Raw genomic sequence first — 18041 nt, 5'->3', positions numbered from 1 at the left:
AAAGTAGTTTTCAGATCTTGTGTGCTGTTGCTACTGTTGACTTCATTCTGTGCAGCTTGTATGGTGCAAGATTTTCTCAACATGAGCCAACACAATATTATCATCTAAAATCATTCTTCTTGATCTATGAATGTGAGATAGAATCAGAAAGGGCTGAATTGGTCTGATATTAGATCAGATTGTATTGTATTAGATTGTATTGTATTAGATTAGATGTATGTATGTAACCTTGTGTCCTGACTTTGTCCTCCACAGTCCCTCTTAAGGTGTCTCCTTCCCCTTCCTGTTATGGACCTGTATGACATCAGAGGAGGCAGACTGGATGTGATTACAGAGGAAGCCCTCAGTGGTGACGAGCACCAGGAGCTCAACAGAGGGTTCACCAGCATGGAGCCCTTCGCCTCGGTGTCAGACAGAGGAGGGAGGGCAACCCGAGACATTTCCACCTTCCAGCGCTTCTCTGTCGACACCAATGAGTCCCTTCACTTTGAGCCTTGTGAAGATGAAGCCCCGTCCCCTACTGGAGCTGAAGATGGGCATGATGATGTGTTTGAGGAGCAAGAAACTGAGGTGGGGAGACTGAGAGACTGACCTTTTATTGAAAAAAATAGTTTCCAGTTACCTCTGAACATGTTTTGCAGTGGCCTGTTCTGTGAAACTGGTTTGAATTAAAGGGGTACGGCTGAAATCGAGTACAAACTGAATGGATCTTCATTGTTTTTGTGTGTGTGTGTGGCTCTCAACTGCTTTCAGAGTGAGATTTTCAAGACCAGGAATAAGCTGCAAGAGAAGGTTGCTCAGATGGAGAACTTTGCAGGTCATCTGGAAGAAATCTTCCTCACTGTGGAGGTAAATATCATCCTCAATAACGATCTTTCAGTTTGTACCAGAGACGGTTTGGCTGCTGGAAAGTCCATGTGTGTCCCTCCCTCCTGAGGGCCTGAGCTCAACAACCGCCACATCCTAATTTCATGCTTTGCCTCCCTTGATCTGTCTTCTTCTCTTCATTTCCTTGCGTCTGAATAATCAATTAAACGCGAAACAAATCTGTTAATATAAATCAATCTCTTACTACAGCTTTGTGAACATGTAAATGTCTGTGCAGGAGAATTTTGGCCGTCAGGAGCAGCACTTGGAGCAGCACTATAACGACGTGCTGCAGACGTTGTCTCAGCGGTACGACGAGCGGGCAGCCGGGCTGGAGGAGGAGAAGAAGGGCAAGCTGGAGGCTCTGTACAATCAGCTGCTGGGCTGCGGCCAGACGCTGGACGCCTCCAAGGAGCTCATCGAGGCGGCCCAGGAGATCTACCGCAGCCAGGACAAGAGGCTGTTCCTAAAGGTCTGTCGGCTTTTTGACTTGTGTTTGTTCCAGCTCTGCAACAGTTCCCTTCACCAAGTCCAGTCATAAGAACGTGCAGAATCCAACGTACAGTTGGATTCATGATTCATGATCATCATGTAAACAAAGTAGAAGAGTCAGCCAGCAGATGTTTTTTGTTGTCATGATAGTAATGTAGAATAAAGCACTGATTCGATTATCAATATGAAATATTCAGAGTTGGGGACTTGAGTCACATGACTTGGATTCACCTTGGACTTGACCTAGACTTTTAATTGCTTAAGACTTGACTTGTTGCATGAAGAGAATACTTGAGACATGACTTGATTTGTTCTTGTGTTTGTGTAAATGACTCAGACTGAAAGTGATGAGATTTGTTCCACCAGACAACTAAATTTAAATTCTGTTTTCTGAATTAGTATGGAATGATTGAATTTATTGAAGTTGAAACTGATCATAGAAATCAAACTCATGCTGCTTTACCAAGTTTTTATCCTATTAAAACCATATTGCATTGAAAAACAGATATTTTGTTTTCTTTAAGATTGAATTGATACTGGACTCTTGATTTGTTCTGACTTGGATATACTGAATAGTATTTATATATGTATTTACTGTGTTGTTGAATTGCTCTGTTCTGAACTTTATTGACAGGCAGTCATGCCCACCATTAAGAGGTAATTCTGTGTGATGCTGTTCAGAGAGAATGTCTGATGTGGCATGACACTGCAGTGACAGCGACTCTAGTGATATTTCAAAAGACTAATTGCTTATGAAGTGATGCTCACTTATTCAAGAGTGATGCTGTGTTTCAAGATACTTTTTGCACGTAGTTTCAGAATGACATTGTGCTAATGGATTATCTTTGACTAATCCATCTGATGCCAGTGACAGTGAATGGCATGACACAAGCTGCCTTACCTTTATGTTAAAACTTTAGCATTCAATGTGTGTTTTTTTCACCAGAATCGAGGAGTTTGCCAAAGAGGAGACTGACCTCAGACTGTCTACACCTCTTGAGTTTAGCACGCCCCTTGCTGACCTATCAGATGTCAAAACCATGATGGACTCCATCAACGTTGTTCCAGGTCTGATGTTCACCCATATGTTACATACCAATCAATAGACTGTGTAGTTACAGTTACTGTCTGTCTGTACATACTGTAGATAACGGGCAATTTCTTGTCCCACACAGCTGTCTGAGACAATTTGACTCTTGAATGAATGAATCAGCCAAATGCTCTTTCTCTCTCAAGCATGATGAGAATAGATTATTAATTTCCTTGAAGGCATTGTGCAGTTGGACACTCCAGACTCCATATGTGCGTAATTACAATTTGGAGAAGAATGTGGCATAATGGTTGCCTAGAGACCAATAACTAGCAATTTACTGCCTTTGTGTATTTAATTATAGGATGATCTCTAATTTGTCAATAATCCAGTGATGCTCTTAATGGGAAAACATGCATACAGCACTGTTACCACCCATTTTCTGAATGAGAGAATCTTGCTATGATGCCTATCCATGATTCACTTTCATATTTGAATCACTTTGGTCAACTGTCCTGTATATGTGTGTGTGTGTGTGTGTGTGTGTGTGTGTGTGTGTGTGTGTGTGTGTGTGTGTTTCCCAGTTGTTGAGCTTAAAGTCTCAAGCGATTTGGGCAAAATAATAAATGTAGTGTTATATATTATCAATACTGAATATCATAAAGTGTTAAAGGTGCCTTTCAGGTGGTATTTGATGCATAACATGTAATCGTAATACATACATTATGATTGAACATATTTGATTTGTTTAACTGTCTTTTATTTGATTCATAATGTTTGATTTATGTTCAGCAAGTCAAGACAACTTGTCATAGAAATGGAATTTCATGAAATTCAATTCTGTTTCCAGGAACTCCAGGAATTGAATTGGAATTACCCATGCATTCTCAATTCAATTCATGAATGGCCCCAATCCTGGTCAAAACGTATTGTTTTTTTTGTAAAATTGCTACTGTACTATCATTGCAATGCAACTGATGTTATATTGTTGTAACAGGATTGGGATTATAATGTTTTTCCAATGTGATTCCAGCCCCATCCGCCCCAGTAATCAACCCCCAGATGGCCAACTCTGCCACACAGACGTCCCTGCGTGTGTGCTGGAGCCTGTTCTCAGATGATACAGTGGAGTATTATGAGCTGTACTACAGACCGGTGCTGGAGGACACACCAGCAGACAGCACCTGTGGACCAGACGGTACAGGACAGAAATATTGCAGTTTCACATTGCCTACTGAACTGAATTATCACATTGTTTACTGTTGAAATCGTATCTGTTGATATAGGTTTCTCACGCTGAGGGATCCTTGTACCGGAAGTCTGATCAACAAACAAATCGTATATTAAATCTGTGGTTGCTGTCCCCTTTTCAGTAACCAAGGTAAAAGTGAAGGAGACCCACTGCACTGTGACAGATTTGTTGCCTAACGCTCAGTATGAGCTGTGGGTGACGGCTACCAACACCACAGGCATCAGCCCAGCCAGCGAGAAAGCCCTATACATGACAGGTAATAAATGCCCCGGTCCTGCCATGACGCAAGCAGTCATTAAAGTCCCGACAGTCGAAAATAATTGTTCTAATGCCCTGGCTAGACTTCTGGTTATCCACCAAAATTGCTTTGCAGAGTTTCAGATTTATTACTCTCAACTTTGTAGTCATTCCAGACTCACAAGACTGATGTTATGAGAATGAGGCCCAAATTGTGGATTCCTCTCTCTCTCTCTCTCTCTCTCTCTCTCTCTCTCTCCAGTGCCCTCGCCTCCAGTGATCAAGCAGAGGGAGTGTACCAGTTGTCCAGAGGCTGCTCTGATTCGCTGGGAGTCAGGAAACCCCAACCCTGTTGACTCCTACACTGTGGAGCTCAGTGAGATGGGTACAGATGGCAGACAGAGTGGCATTACTGAGTAAGAATTGTCTTGCCCTAATACAAACACACACCTGTATCGCATTGATTATCCTGGCTCAGAATGAACGTGACTGATTCTGCATGGGAACAAGCTCAGGACTTTATTGTGCACTCCTTGACTTTTTTAACATTTGCATGATAGATGTTTTTAAATTCTGCAAAAAGCTAAATTTAAAAAAGGCACTGTATAAATAGAAGCCCGGGTCAGAAATGGTCTGTTGGATCTGCAGAGCTTCATACTAGATGCAGTACCACATGATATTTGTCTTTACTGTGCTGCCCTTTCATAAGGCTTTTGCTTCAATACATCCATAAACATGCCTCTGTTAGTGCTTGCCTGGGATTTTTGAGGTCCCATGGTTGTAGAGCTGCTGATTCAAGACACAGTCTGTCCTAGAAAATCTATTCTTAGCTTCGCCTCCTGCAGCACTGTTAGCCTCAGCTAGAATATTGTCCCAGCGTTTGGGGTCATTTTCATTTTTCATCTGGTCACTTCAGAGAGTGAATTGAAAGAAAGTCAAACCATTTATTACAATGCTCTATTTATTTCCATATAATTACAACAGAAATCAAACCTTCTAAACCGTGTGAATGAGATGGGTGCATACAGTTGGATGCCTTCTTTGTTTACATCATTCACTGCTTGCCCATCCCACAAAGTGCAATATGAACCTAGTATTTCAGAACTTGCGAGAAAAGATGTTTGGAGACTTTTCTCTGTGGTACCAGTGTGGAAAATAATGACGTTAACCCAAACGTTGCCATTCTTAGGCAGATAATACATTGAAAAGGAAGCGATATCTATCTTCTGTCCCACTGGTTAATCCCCCAGGTCCATAGTAGCTGTGCCCACCTGTCAATGTCTGATCCAGCTGCAGACAGGAAGGCGCTACCTCATCTCTGTCAGAGCAGTCAACATCGGAGGGCCCAGTGACAGAAGTGAGGCGTTTACTGTCTCCACAACAGGTGAGGAGCAGCGTGCATCAGCCTGCTCGTTGTGCTTGCAGCATATTCATGTGATGAATAACACTGTGTACGTTTATGTGCATCTGTGCAGGTACATTCTTCCATCTTCTAGAGGATACTGCCCATCCCTGCCTGTCCATGTCTGAAGATGGCTTCACCATGTTTTACGGAGATGAGGAGCTGCCACTAAGCGCTATGGCGTTTGACGATAACACCTTTGCCAGGTTAATATTGCATGGCTACTAATGTGACAACCAATCAGAACTGAAATGATTAGTCTATTGACAGAAAATTAATCGATTATAATTCTGATAATCGATTAATTGTTTTAGTCATTCATCAAGTCAAAATACCAAAGATTTGCTGGTTACAGCTTCACAAATGCTAAGATCTGCTCGCTTTTTTCATATCATTATATAATGAATACTTGTTTTTATTTGGCTGCTACCCATAAAAGTAACTTCATTATTTTTGACATTTTATAGACTAAATGATTAATTGAGAAAATAATTGCTAGATTAATCGATAATGAAAATAATTCTTAGTAGTTATTAGCCCTACAACCAATATGCACATAGTAACTGGAAGTGTCCTGATGACTGTTGAATGTATATACTCAAGATATCCCTTCATGCATTTAGTGTAGATATGTGAAATTAACCTGTGTGTGTGTGTGTGTGTAGATGTGTAGCTGTTCTGGGGGATCTGATTCCAGTGCGCGGCAGACATTACTGGGAGGTAGAGGTGGATGATGGGACGGAGTTCAGGATTGGAGTTGCATATGAGGACACCCAGAGAAACTCGTACCTGGGGGCCAACAACACTTCATGGTGTATGAGACACATCCTCACTCCATCCAGGTATCAGTACATCTTTATCAAAAATACAACTTTATTAATAATCTGTAGCCTTGGTCTGCTGCTCTATGGTTTGCACAAAGGATATATTAGTTATTCCCATTCATTACATACTAGCTGGACAGGAGAGACTGGCTATTAGTTTCACAGGACTGGACAGACCAAGTAGAAGTTTTTCAGCTCATGTGATACCAGAATTAGTGTGCTGATCCTCTCAGAGGAACTACCACACACTTCATGGAAAGTGGGCCAAGACAGTATTTTTAGTCACTAAACAAATTCCTTTCCTAAGCAAAAAATGTTGTGCCTCTGCTTTGTGCAAAACTAAGCCTATTGAAGGTAGACTTTATTCATGCAAAAGGCCCAGAGTAGAATAAATATTACTTTATAGCAGTTGCTATAGCAACTCTTCTTGGAACAAAGCAGCAGGACAGTTGAATCGCCAATTTAGCGGATCATTCACCAAGGCATATCACACAAGCCACCAATGCGCTTTACATTGCGGGTGTCTTAATGTCATCCTGCTATGTGTGGCGCTGCCTACGCACAACTTCACAATACACACTTCTCATTCCTTAATCCGCAGCCACAGGACTTCCCGTTGTTGGCTGACAATTCAGCATCGACATCACTAATGGCTTAGCGAGTTGGAACATTATTCTGACAGCATGAAGAGTCATGATTTAAATTACAGCAAATTTCTTTTATCAGGATTCACATGAGATGTCACCTCACTCCTAAGCGGCAGAACATTTATAACTTCCCAGGTAAGCCGTCATGACGTTGCCCTTTTCTTTCCTTAGACACAAGTATGAGTTTCTGCACAACGGCTGGAGCCCCGACCTGAGGATCACGGTGAACCCGGTGCGCATAGGAGTGGCACTCGACTATGAGAAGGGGGCTCTGTCCTTCTTTAACGTCGACCTAGAACAACACCTCCACACCTTCCACTGTCACTTCCAAAATTACGTCCACCCCTGCTTTGCCCTGGACAACCCCGGAGCTCTCACTGTGCACAACGGCATAGAGGCTCCCGAGTACACATTTATCTGACATCAATTACCATGTCTGCAATTTTGAGTCTTCTACATGAAATAAAATCCATGGCTTGTAGTAAGCAGAATATAGGATGTCTGTTTGAATACCTTCGGAAGTGTTTTCTAAATGACTGGACACCAACAGGAGCATGGAAAGGATTTATCCCTACATAATATGCATCTCTGCCTTTATAACAAAAAAGGAAATCTTGCAGCTGTATTAAATGTGTGAGACCCAAAGACAAGGGTTTTTCCATTTTTTTTATTACAGTATTCCATGGGAACAGGCATACACCATTTTCCAAGATAAGAAAAAGTTCCACTGAATTTTACAATATGTATATATTTATATCATCAGCAACTGGTGCAGAGCAAGTGATGAAAATCCCAAAAAGATTTGGCTCATTTATGGACAAAATATGCTTTGAGAATTGAAATAAAATGGTCTTAATAAAAAGGTGTCATTTATAATTACTATACAATTGCATTCGTGTCTTAAAGGAAAAATCCACCCTAAAACACTAAAACTGTTTAAGTAACAGCCATTGGCGATGTGCCTTGCATTTCTGGGCCTATTTTGTGGTTTGGTGGTTTATTTTATTCTCTTTTCTTTGATAGCAGAACATTTTTCTGCGATCCGAGACATCAGTGGTAAACGTCAGGTTTTGGTGTCAGTCCCTCAGAATCAAAGAGCAAGGGCTTCTTTCTAGATTCACCATTTTGCACCGATGTTCAACAATCACACAGGGAGAAATCCATCGTAGAAGAGGAAGAGATTTCCAACTTCTTCACTGACAGCAGCTTCAATAGACCAGAATGCAATGCAGCCACAAGACATGTTGTGTTTTGAGTGAGGGGCGTGGACTTTTTCCTTTAAGGGGTTTTTCGAGAGTTGTGTTGATGTACGTAGAAGAGCTAGGCTTTGGGCTGTGGGTATCCTGGACAGTGGGGAGGGGGTGTGGTAGGGGTTATGAGTTAGCTGTCTTACTGCTGCGTGTCCTCTCCTCCTCTTCGTCGGAGGAATCTCCTCCGTAGGGCACTAGCCCTGACGCATCCTCAACCACTTTAGACTTCTTCTCACACACCTCCTCTTGAACACCTGTGAGGGCACAAAAAAATGGAGAGACAGGAAAGAAGAGAGAAAGGGGGGAGACATAAGAGAGAGGCGGGAGACAAAGAGAGAGAGTGGGGGAGACAAAGCGAGAAAGAGCAAAAACAAAGAAGAAACCCATTGAGGAGCCCCATGTTAGCGGTGGTTTTGAGTTCGTTTGATCCACAGCCAGAGGGGGGATATCAAATGAAACCGCAGCAGAGCACACATCCATAACAGGCAGGTCCGGGGACACATGTTGAGAGAGAAAACAAGGGAAAGACAAAGAACATATACAAGAAGAGCGTGTTAGTGGGTTCTACCAGCCGAGGGATTCACACAGGTCTCCACTGCTCTCCCATTCCTCCACGGGGGGAGAAGCCATTTCATACTACCGACAACTCCACTGATAAAATGTCTGACTACTCGGGTCTGAGAATGGTAGGAGAGTGAGAGATGCATACCCATCGGTGCGGAGTTGCTGGGCAGACTGGCTGGATGCTCTGTCGTCGTCTCCCTCGGCCTTTTGCGTGCAGCAGGGGCGGGGGCCACGACAGGACGTGGTGGTGGAGGCATCAGTATCCTAAAAAGAGAGGAGCGTTAAGTAACATCTGCATCACATAAGATTCATGAAGTCTAACACCCAAGGGAAATGAGATCTATCCACAAACCTTTCTGCTCCTTTCTCTGCAACACTGGAGGCAGGAAGTGAAGACTCTTGATTAGCAGGGTCTTCTGAGGAGCTGCTGGTAGGCTAAATAGAAAAGCACAGACTTTTAGGACTGTTCAAAACTTATCAACCTATACAGAGAAAAGTTTGATGCATAAATTAGGAAAGTTAGATAATTCCAGCCATTTGACCTGAACCCCATTTTCCAACATACTGATTCTGACCAAAACCTCTTTTATTTTTAAAGATTATATTTTGGGGCATTTTCCCCTTTATTAGACAGTTCAAAGTCAAGACAGACAGGACAGACTGTGAGAGAGAGGGAGGGATGACAAAGGTCCTGGACTGGATTGAAACCCAGGACATTGTGCTTACATGGCGCGCGCCTTAGACCACCGAGTCACCAGGACGCCCCAACAAAACCTCTTCAAGTGCTACACTATAGAGCTACATACACCTTGCAGCTCTCCAATACAGTCCTATTGGGCCAGTGGACACCCAAAAAATAAGTACATACATACATCAATAAAAATAAACACCAGAAGCACCCAAAGCATGTCCTTTTCAACATACTGACACTCACTCTGAAAATTAAATATAGACATGTCTCATTACAGTTTATCCATGACCTGACAACTATCACCATTTATTTTGCACTACTTTACAAAGCGGAGGCACACAAGAAATGTCATGCTACCCTGCTGAGTGGTGAGCTAGTGAGTGTAGACGGAGTGTTACGAGTTGGAGCCAAAACTGTGGCGTATGCAGACAGGCAGCCCACAGCCAGCTGGCAAAGGGTAAACAAGGAAGTGCTAAAGCAATGGTCAAGGCAGCATTTAAACTGTACGAGCAAAACATGGCTTTAGATAATTTTCATTTACATCTATTTACAAACACTTCTCATTATAGAGCAAGCAAGCAATGTGTTGAAAAAGACATGCTTTGGGAGCTGTCCATTGACCCGAAAGCACTGTATTGGAGTTGTGTGTGCAGGCAGAATCTATCAGTATGGGGCAAAAATAGGGTCCAGGTTAAAAATGGCCAGAATTATCCTTTAATAGTGTGTACAATACTTAAATGCAACTCTCAGCTCACCTGTTTTTCCTCAGCCCCCTCCTGGAAATGACGCTTGGGACTTCCTGACTCAGGGGGGCTGGTTGAGGATCCTTCAGGCTCCACTGTGTCACTGCTCCCAGGATCCTTGGGCAGAACAGAAACACACACACACACTGACGCTACGGCAGGATTGTTAACAGATAAAACGGCCTTGACAGATCTCCTGTGGCCTGACAGTGTTATACTATGTATTATTGCGTCCACAATGAGCTCAAGACCTTGTTGACATTAACTTTTATGAAGCATGTGATGTCATATGCGAGTGTGTGCGCACAATACACATACCTGGACGAGATAGGGATGTGGTTTCCTAGGACACACAGGATACTGAACCATTGCCTGAGAAGATGGAGGGGTTGTCGACAGGTTAGAATGACTTGGGGGACCATTTGCATTACTCCAATAACCACCGGCTCCTGGGTACGCTGAATAGCCGCCAGCATACCCATTTGCTGGGTAGTTATACCAGGACCCCTGGCTAGAGTAATTGCTATTAGGTGGAAATCCATGTGCTGCGTATGCTGAAATGAAAGTATAGAACATGGAGTTAATAGCACGTATCACATGGATCAATAACACAGGGTTTTTGAAAACTCTGACCTATTCCAACCTATTGTTGGGCCACTAAAGACGTCAGGAGAGGGTTAATTACCACAAGAAGAATACATTAAATCAGCTAGTATCTGATATTAGGTCACCCTGTTGGAATTTGCCTGTTTAGTTACAAGGTGTAAAGGAAAACTCACGTTGGGTGGAGCCGGTGGCTGTGTAGATCGACACCATGCGGCCGTGTTCAGCTCTCACCTGGAAAACCGGGGAGAAACAAAATGTGAGACGCTAAAGAAGAGAACATTCCAAGGCAGGGTTGATTTATATTAGTTTAACAGCAGAGTTGCAGTAAGCATTGTGGGTAGGTGCAGAGCACTCAAAACCTATCTCTGGAGATCAGGTGGTTCACGCTACCACTTTTACTTTAGGAGGTGGGTATCAGTGAAAACTATATGCTTTAATAGTTTCACCTTCTTGTACCTCCCATCAGACTCTCATACAGTTCCGACACACTCCACCGCTTTATTTGTTGTGAGAAAATTAGAAACTTACAGTTTCCAGCAGACTCTCAGTGAGTTTCTTTGCTGACTCCAATCCAGCTGCATTTGGATGGCTATAACACACAAGGGACCACTGTTAACTAGGATGAACCAGACTCAGGAAAAGAGTAGCAGTTAACAAGAAAGAAAATGGTTTTAGCCTAATTGTGAAGTATATGTAGAGCTCTAAAGTGCGGCCACTAAAATTGAAATTGTGCAACCTGGAAATTAAATTTGGGAGCGCTTGTGTGCCTACAAATAATTGTCTTGGTGCGCCTTTGTCTGAATAACTTTTTTAGACTGAGCATGTCAACTCCTCTCCCTTTTGGTTCTGGCCAAAAAACAACGTGATTGTATTTACCTTAAGGCTGTTCTTTTTTTATTGGCTAAAATTAAATCCCCTTCCTCAGGCTTCCTCTCACAAGAAACACTATTTTCCACAAGTGCTGGCTGTCCAGATTATAACTGACTCCTATCTAGCCAGACCCTTATGAAAGCAAAAGTGAAAAGTGCTCCAAACCTCATGTATGTGTTAATAGTGTGTGCTAGAAATTAACGTGCCACTTTTTTGTGTATAATTGCCCAACACTCAGATATACAGTGAACATGAGTGCAATACCACTCAAGGACAGCATTACTGCACTGGCCAGTTTGTTTTGACTCGAAAGCGGGGATTTTCTATGACTAAGCGGAGATGTGACTTTTAGAGAGTATGGAAGCCATGTCAACTACTGATGCTAAATGTGCTGTGTATTATTATCATTATGATGCTAATGTTTGCCAATCTATGTAAATAATTAGTGTTGGTATGTGTTTCTATGTTCCATATCTAGATAGAGAGTATATACACATAGCATGAAACTGTAATGATTGTAAAGCATTGGCTATTTTTCCAATAAAAAAATAATAAAATATATATATATATATAAAAATAAATGTGTGTATATATATATATATATATACATACACACACACTTTGTGTCTAGAAGGAGAACAGGTTTGTAAGCAGACGCAGTAACCCAAGGCTGTTCTCTGTAGACAAGGATTGTTCTCTCTGCTGATTAATCTTGGAGGTGGGTATCGGAGAAGGCCGCATGGTCTTGACTTGCCTCACCTTCTTTACCTCCATTAGTGGAATACCATCTTACTGACACTGCGTGTATATTTATATATAAAAAATAAACTGGTGTTCCTTACATTTTTTGGGGTGCGCCTACATTTTTGTTGGTGCTCCTATGTTTTGGAGGTTAGGAGCACCAATGCTACCAAGTAAAAAAGTCCATTTAGAGCCCTGATATGGTACATGATCTTGTATTTAGCATTTAGGATTGAACATTACCTGATGTAGACATAAAGAGGCTCGAAGGACTCTCTTTTTGATGCTTGTTCAATGTAGCCAGAACTCTTTCCCCTGAGGAAGACCCGCGCCCCCGTCTCCGTCTGGATGTGACCCAGGTACGAACCCCCTGGACCCTCCACCTTTTCATTCACATTGAATGAGGGCAGCGCCTGGTCCAGACCCACAAAAATCTTTGTGTGCACAAAACTCTGAGGACATGAAAAATGCGAGTTATTAATATGACTTGTGAGTTTAAGTTGCCATTCATTGACAAAAGACATCTAAAACAACTTTGTGTCTAGAAGGAGAACAGGTTTGTAAGCAGACACTGTAACCCAAGGCTTTTCTCTGTAGACAAGGGTTGTTCTCTCTGCTGATTGATCTTGGAGGTGGGTATCGGAGAAGGCTGCATGGTCTTGACTTGCCTCACCTTCTTTACCTCCATTAGTTGAATCCTATCTTATTGACACCAACCAATTTTAAGTACAAGAGAGTTGGGCTGCATCATTAATTGTATACAATAACCCCGATTTTACTGTGCATGTTTAATAATCATTTAATGTGGCAATGTTATGGATGTCTTATTTAATTTCATTGAGAACGCCTCCAGTATCAAATGAACTGCTCCTATTTGCTGTACTTAACACAAGCAGTTGCATTTACATTCCTTGGCTCTTCACAATTACCGCTATAACAAATCACAACCACTGAGCGCACAGGATGCAGCTTATTTGTCTCCGTCACATGTTTAGCATGACTGAAGCATGCACAAAAAGGAAGCCAAGTCAGCTGCCAGCTCACTTCACACGGAAGAGAGAAGTAGACCAGTGCTTGAACTTGATGATTAAATGCCATTTTTAGAGGCAAATCTGTCCTCCACGTCTGAACACAGAAATGTTCTTGTAACATTTAAATTAATTGTACGTGACAACTTTGTCATTCAAGTGTCATTCAATTTTCGTTCTGTATAACATCAGTAGTTTCACCACTTTTGTAATAGGATGATGTTTAACACGGATGTCGTGTCTATCTGCCTACCCCTGAATGTGGAGCTGCAGGTCGGTGTCCCTGGGTTGAAGTGGAGTTGGTGTTGGGCATTCTTGGCATTGGCGGTGGAATCACGGGCCGAGGAGGCTGAGGGTAGAGAGTGAGAGGGGGCATCACGGGGATCTGCTGTCCTCCTGATGCTGCCGACGCCCTCAGCACGTCCTCAGAGATTATCTCCTTGATCCTGATCACAGCCTCTGATGTTGAGAAGAGAAGTGCACAATGTTTAGACATCAGCCATACTGTCTCCATATTCAACCCCTGGCCTCAAAACCTCAGCAGTAGTAGGGTTGGGAATTGGAAAAACAATTCCAGTTCTGAAAGTAACAGAACTGATAACAAGAATGCTTAAATCTTCCAGCAACATTTTTTTTATTTCTTTCTCCCACAAAGTATAGGCTTTTTAGAAATGTTCAATTTGTTTTTCAATTTATTTGACTATATTTATGCTTTTTCTGAAAGTAAATATGTATTTGATTGAAACGTATCATTAATGCTTTAAAATAAATTATTTGACAATAAAGTATCAGATTGCTCCATTCCTGCTATTATACTGTTCATTTAGTGAATTTTGAACAAACAATGTTGCATTAATTTCATCCAAAAATTTGCGTAAGAAGCAGTATCAAGAATTAAAGTAGAGTCAAATCAATGTGTGTAAGGCTAGGCCTACATGATTATAGCTAAAACGATTATCCTGATTATTTGACTAACCCTAACCCTTGCTCATTATTATTATTATTTTTAAATCCTCTAAAATACTGCTGGAATGTGCCATGTTCCTGAGTTAAAAATATGTATTGTCGCAGGTATTATACAAACATGTTGAAGCCTCTGAGGATTCACAGCTGTACACCTTTAAAAGATTAAATTAAACAAAAAGGCATTACTGGAACTTACGAAGTGCAAACAATTCCCAACCCTCTACAATGGACTGATAAGAAGTTAAATACTACTTACTATTGACCTGCTCCTGGTTTTTTCCCTGGACATGCAAATACAAAGGCCTTTCTCTAAAGAAAGCAAATCAGAATATGTCATGGACAACACAGAACTTATGCAAGCCCTCCAAAAATATTTTCCCATCATCATTATGACAACAAACAGTTGTTTATCACTATAATTGCAACGATTTGTAAACACTGCAGTTCCTCTTCATTTTCTGAAGTACAAATGCTATGACTGGTCAACAAGATTATGACTGAATACATACCCTGCTCTTTTTCCCTTTTCTGTATCAGTCATGTAGTGACCTTTTGTTGAGACTACTGCTCCACTAAATTGTCGGATCTGGAAAAAGGAACAGAAAAGTTGATGGCGACAAAAAAAAGGATTTTACTTGATAAAATGAAGGTTTATTTTGGCATTTTTTCATAGTAAAAAAGGACAAAGTCTAAACAGTAGGACAATGCTTCTTCGCGTTTAAGAGGGAGGTTTGGCTAAAATGTACTTTTTTTTATAATAGTTTTGCCATTTTCTCAAACAGTGTTATTGTTCTTAATGCAACACTGCCATGACTACTTTCCATTTACCTCCTCCTGTGTTTTGCCTTTGGTAAGCAGGTCCCTGCAATTTATTGGTACATCATTTATGTCCACCTCTGTGACCACCGTCTCTTCTGTAGTCGTCAGCACGGGCACACTTGGAGGGGTCTGAAAGACAGATGCCAAATGACAAGAAACACAGTAAGCATATTTAATGAATCCATACATATGGGAAAATTAACAGCTACTCACTAAAGGTTATTGAAAGTTGAGCACCTTTGCAAGTAATGGTGGGGGAGTCAACAGCTTTCCCTTTGCCATTAACATGGCATTGATTTTGGCAGCCATGGCTGCAGCCATTTCAACTCCTCCCTGAGGTGCTGGCTTTTCCACTTCAGGTATAAAGGATGCAGCTGCTGAGTTGAGTGGCTGACTTTTAGAAACTCTGCTGTTTGAGCCCGCAGTGGCAGCTACTCCTGATAAGGAGACAGGATGAGCTGCATTTTCAACACTGCTCTGCTGCCTCACATCTACACTCTGTTTGGGCTGGGCGGGCTGATCCCATCGGCTGGTTAAGCACCTGAGAAGAAAATAAAATAAAAACATTAAGTATGCGGCATTATGATAACGATTAACATTCACTTACATTAGTTATACAGGTCTACTGCCAAACACGCGTTAACAACAAGAAAAAATGACTCGCCATAGACGAACGATATATCATGGAAAGTTTTAAGCCAAGCCATCAAGCCGGTAGCGTTTATGGCTAACGTTAGCCGTCTGGTGTCGTCGTACATCATGACTGTCTGACTGGGAAAATATGATAATTAAATAATTGTACGTTGGTAAACTGTCTTATTGAAACATTGATTTAACAGCAATTATTTGTATTTTTGCCAAGTAAACTGGCTTTACGGTATGTTTATTCTAAGCTAACAATAGCCAACGTTAGCTAGTTGATACATGGCATGAGCTAAGGCTGCGCTAAAAAAAAGCTCAGCAAGTTGCTATAGCTACTTGATTATCTTAATATTCAAATTATATCTTAGCTATTTAACAAGACATTTTGGAATATCATGCTTGAGTATTGTGATATGGTACACAGACGACAGTCTATTCATCCTGGTTGATAAGCGCGCAAACGATAGCTCGGCAGCTAAGATTTATTAGCAGGCCACTGCCACGACCATATATGCTAGTTGGTGGTAAACTAAAGCTAGTAGCTTCAAATACAACTTAGCTAGCTAGCGCGCTGTTCCGCTCAAAATATGCAATGTGTTGTTAGCTCGGTTACCCAAGTTAGTAGGGTTTGTCAAAACTAACTGAACCCAAATAAACGGATACTTACGGTGTTTGTCCAGTCATTCCCGAAGACATAGCACCACTCTACTAAATCTGCAGTAAAATAAAAACTGTATCTAAAATAATTTACGTTGGACAACGTTAGCCATCTAGCTTCACTCCAACGCCGGCAATTTCTTCTGACGACTTGTCGCAAACTCTGACTAGGCGGAAGTTGAGCGCCTGTTATGTAACGAGGCAGACACTACACGCCTGTACGTAGGAATAATGTTGGACTGAGATGATAGACGATTAGTCCTCGGTCTAGTAGTTAATATAAACTCTCATCTGCGTCTCCTTTGATTTTTGTTCATATTAATGCCGTGTTTGCTACAGTTACGCTGCGTCCCCTGAGTTACCTTTCCTACACAGGCCCAACGGATAGGCTTAATATAGAACCTCCTTGATAGGCTGGCATGGATCTACTCAAAATTAGACTTTACCAAACGTTACAGCTCTCCCAAAGGTGACTAAAAAGAAATAGGTGGTTGTCCAGGCCGGGGTCTCAGTCTGCTATAGTGCAATTGTGTGTGAATTACATGTGGTACAGTTTCCCTACTTCAAACCTGAACAAATTCCCTGCAAACTTAAAACAGTTTTTTCTTAATCTGGTAAAGCAAGGTAGTCTGGTTGGGTGGTAAACAAGGAACCCAAGCTGATAAAGAAAACTAGACAGACACAATGCAGCACAAAAACTGTTTCCAATGCATCAATAAGGCATTTCATTGTTGGCTTAATCATCAAGGATGAATGAAAATAGATAGGTAGAGAGGAAGGGAAAGATAGAGGAGAGAGTTTGAATCATGGCAGGAAAGAGATTCCAAACTTATTGTTGACATTATTTTATTTTCCATTGAATAGTTTCTATTTTTTTTATTTTTTCCGTGCCTTCAGACCAAGAAGTGAATCAGAAGGAACAAACAAATCCCCTGATTGAGTGTACAATTCTGTCATAAGAGAGAAACAAAGATACCATGGTCAATACATCTTATTAACCATCATTTGCTTAGTTGTTATGGCATTTATATACTGTTTAAATAGGAAATATTCTTAATAAGCAACATTCTTTAACATATATTAGTATCCTAATCTGAAAGCAACCTTGGATAGAAGTTGTTCCCTGGGTCTGTGCATAAGGATGTTGGACAAGTGGCCAAAATAGAATGATGTTTGATCAAAATCAAAGCAAGCTGGCCTCTAGGAGACTGGTTAAAGACAGTGATAGACAATTCTGTAATCCACATCCTTCTAAACCATTTAGTTCTCTGTATACATGCCTAAAATGCCTCTTTGTGACCATCCAATTCACAGGTATTCAGATAGCTATAATGGTTGATCTCATTTGCTGCAAATCCAGTGTAAAATTCATTGTCTATAAAAATATTGAGATTTACTTGAACATAACCTTTTGACTATGTTATAATAAAAACTCCAGATGTCCGTTGCAGTTGCACAGTGGGATGTACTGTATAAATATTGTATAAAATAAGGCAGTCTTTTCAGTAGGATAAACCAGATACAAAAATTTCTGGGAGAAAAAAATCTTTCAAGTCCAAAATGTTTTCACATATTTCTGCTGTTGTCAAATGTCAAGCGGTTTACAGCATTAAACCAAGAGTAAGGGATTGTTGCAACAATGAATACACCCACTGACGCACACACACACACGCGCACACACACACACACACACACTCCTGATGATCAACCATA

General features: G+C 41.3%; 2 protein-coding genes across 2 annotated transcripts; one reads left to right on the top strand and one right to left on the bottom strand.

The window, feature by feature from the left end:
- Positions 1-288: 288 nt before the first annotated feature.
- fsd2 (fibronectin type III and SPRY domain containing 2) lies at positions 289-7362 on the top strand. The gene is made up of 12 exons (XM_071901474.2): positions 289-570; positions 754-849; positions 1106-1339; positions 1994-2016; positions 2306-2427; positions 3423-3587; positions 3763-3897; positions 4141-4294; positions 5129-5262; positions 5354-5486; positions 5946-6122; positions 6923-7362. The coding sequence occupies exons 1-12, from the start codon at positions 289-291 to the stop codon at positions 7170-7172; spliced, it is 1905 nt and encodes a 634-aa protein (XP_071757575.1). The 3' UTR covers positions 7173-7362.
- A 47-nt stretch (positions 7363-7409) lies between these two features.
- On the bottom strand, positions 7410-16476 carry LOC139913455 (KH homology domain-containing protein 4-like). Its single transcript, XM_071901476.1, has 14 exons — positions 16339-16476; positions 15267-15570; positions 15039-15158; positions 14720-14796; positions 14467-14519; positions 13498-13703; positions 12460-12668; positions 11134-11194; positions 10779-10836; positions 10318-10553; positions 10012-10116; positions 8918-9000; positions 8711-8829; positions 7410-8255 (listed from the first exon to the last, which is right to left on the bottom strand). The coding sequence occupies exons 1-14, from the start codon at positions 16365-16367 to the stop codon at positions 8125-8127; spliced, it is 1791 nt and encodes a 596-aa protein (XP_071757577.1). The 5' UTR covers positions 16368-16476; the 3' UTR covers positions 7410-8124.
- Positions 16477-18041: the final 1565 nt, after the last annotated feature.

Source organism: Centroberyx gerrardi, chromosome 1 (assembly GCF_048128805.1).
Source record: "Centroberyx gerrardi isolate f3 chromosome 1, fCenGer3.hap1.cur.20231027, whole genome shotgun sequence".
Classification (NCBI taxonomy): domain Eukaryota; kingdom Metazoa; phylum Chordata; class Actinopteri; order Beryciformes; family Berycidae; genus Centroberyx; species Centroberyx gerrardi.
This window is presented reverse-complemented; position numbering and strand designations above follow the sequence as displayed.